A 2,500-nucleotide genomic window follows, 5' to 3' on the forward strand; every position below is an offset into this window, starting at 1 on the left:
CTTAGTGATGATGCCTCTTGTGCACTAGGTTATGGGTTAAAGTTCGCCTATTCCAACAAGGAGTTAGATTTTGTAGATATTGCTAAATCTTTTTCTAATTTTGAAAGGTACAGTGATTTATCATCCGAAGAAGTAAACATTTGTAAGGGCATTATTTATGCTTCTTTGAGTAACCCTCGATTTCCCAATTGCCCAAATAGATTTATTAAGGCTTTAGAAGCTCTCAAAAAGGATAAACATTTACATATCACTAGAGCAGATAAAGCAAATGCAGAGGTCATTTTAGATAGGGATGACTTCGTGTCTAAAATGGATGATCTTTTGTCCGATGACATTACATATGGTCGACTTAAGACCAACCCACTTAATAAGGTGAACAGTGAATTTAACAAATAAATGAAAACTTTGTTAAAGGGGAAAGATGAACTCATCAAACGTTTTTCTACCATCACTCCTTCTCTTCCCTATATGTATGGATTAGTAAAAACACACAAACCAAATAATCCAATAAGACCTATTATTAACTCTGTTAAATCCATTTCTTATAATTTATCCAAATGGCTAGTGTCCTTACTCAGTCCATTAGTTGGCACAATTTCCAATTCATCTTTAAAAAATAATGTAGACTTAGTTCAAAAACTTAATGGTTTAAATATTAATTATAATTCTAGGTTAGTAAGTTTTGATATAACTAGTTTATTCACAAAAATTCCTGTAGATGATTTAATTGTTTTTCTTACTGATTATTTAGACAAAATCTCACTCCCTTTGCCTTCTACTATTATAATTGAACTTATCAAATTATGCGTAAAAAATTGTAAGTTTGAATTTAACGGTAATTTTTATTCCGGGACAAAAATGAAGAAGTTCAGAACATGGATGAAGTTGAGAACCCCAGAATCAAGACTAGAATATGTTATGGCCAGAAACGAGGCTGAAGCAATCAAAAGAAGAGCCAAATCTGAGTTTTGGGAGTCTTTTGGACAAGAATTGGAAAATGATTTTGAACGAGGAAAGAAACTGATATATAAGATAACAAAAAACTATAGGAAAGGAAACAATGAGCAGAACAGTAGTATAAATAATAGCGACGGTGAACTGCTTTTAGATCCAAATGAAATCAGAGATCGCTGGACGAACTACTTTACCGAATTGTTGAATAAAGAAGTGATACCAAATGAAAATGGAAATGAGCTGAATTATATGAATGTGAAGAAGGAAGATGAATTTGAAGAAATTACGACAGAAGAAATAGTATATGCATTAAAGAAGATGAAAAATAACAAGTCTCCAGGATGTGATGAGTTAGCAGTTGAACTGCTAAAGCAGGGAGGCCAGGACATTAAAATGTACCTGAAAAATATTTTTAATCATGCATGGAATGAAGGTGCTATACCAGAAGAATGGAATAATGCCCCTATCTGCCCAATATTGAAAAAAGGCAACAAACGTGAGTGTAGAAATTACAGAGGTATTTCTTTACTCACACATATAGGAAAAGTGTATGAAAGAGTCTTGGAGAGGAGGTTGAGACATCTGGTTGAAGATAGACTTAGTGAATGGCAATGTGGGTTCCGTCCGAACAGAGGAACAATAGATCTAATTTTTTTGCATGAGAATGCTCCTGGAAAAATCATGGGAATGGAATCTAACGCAGAGGCTGGTATTCTTGGATCTGGAAAAGGCTTTTGAAAGTGTGCCAAGGGAGAAAATGTGGAGAGTACTGTCGAAGTATGAAATACCAGGAAAACTACTAGGAGAAGTAAAAAGCATCTACAAGGATTGCAAAAGTGCAGTGAAATGTGGAGAGGAAGAGTATAAGTGGTTTGGAATTGAAACTGGGGTCAGGCAAGGAGGAGTACTGTCTCCCTTACTTTTTGCACTATGTATGGACTGTATATTGAAGAATGTAAACAGGGTTGAAGACAGAATGGTCACACTGGCATATGCCGATGATGTGGCACCGGCAAGTCAAAATCTGGAAGAGCTACAAGAATCACTAAATAGATGGAATAATGCGTTGAATGAATATGGACTAAGACTGAATATTGAGAAATGTGAAGTCATGACCGTATCAAGAGAAGAGAGTGAGAGTGTGCTAAGAGTAGGAAATGATGTTCTGAGAGAGACTGAAGAGTTTAAATACTTAGATGTAAATTTCAATGGCATGGAACTTATGGAACGTGAAATTAATAGTAGAATTGGAAAGATGAGCGCACAAGTCAACCTACTGTACCCACTGCTGAAGGAAAGAACAATTGCAAGAAGAGTAAAAACACTTTTGTACACTACCATTTTACGACCAATACTGACGTACGGAGCCGAAACATGGAAACTAACAACAAAGACTGAGAGCAGAATAGGGGCAGCAGAAATGAGGGTTTTGAGGATTATATATGGCGTGACAAGAAGGGACAGAATTAGAAACGAAGTGATACGGGCAGAACTTGGAGTGGAATCCGTGCTGGAATTTGTACAGCGAGGCGCATGGATGAAAACA

General features: G+C 36.0%; 1 protein-coding gene across 1 annotated transcript in view; it reads left to right on the forward strand.

Moving 5' to 3' along the window:
* The first annotated feature begins 1,930 nt into the window (after positions 1-1,930).
* The window catches only part of LOC143022497 (uncharacterized), a 636-nt gene continuing 66 nt past the window's right edge, over positions 1,931-2,500 (forward strand). The window contains exon 1 of the mRNA XM_076180720.1: positions 1,931-2,500. This exon is cut by the window's right edge and continues 66 nt beyond it. Coding sequence (XP_076036835.1) covers positions 1,931-2,500 — 570 coding nt within the window.

This window comes from Oratosquilla oratoria, unplaced genomic scaffold (assembly GCF_046742065.1).
Source record: "Oratosquilla oratoria isolate Oo_2021 unplaced genomic scaffold, ASM4674206v1 SCAFFOLD104, whole genome shotgun sequence".
Lineage (NCBI taxonomy): Eukaryota > Metazoa > Arthropoda > Malacostraca > Stomatopoda > Squillidae > Oratosquilla > Oratosquilla oratoria.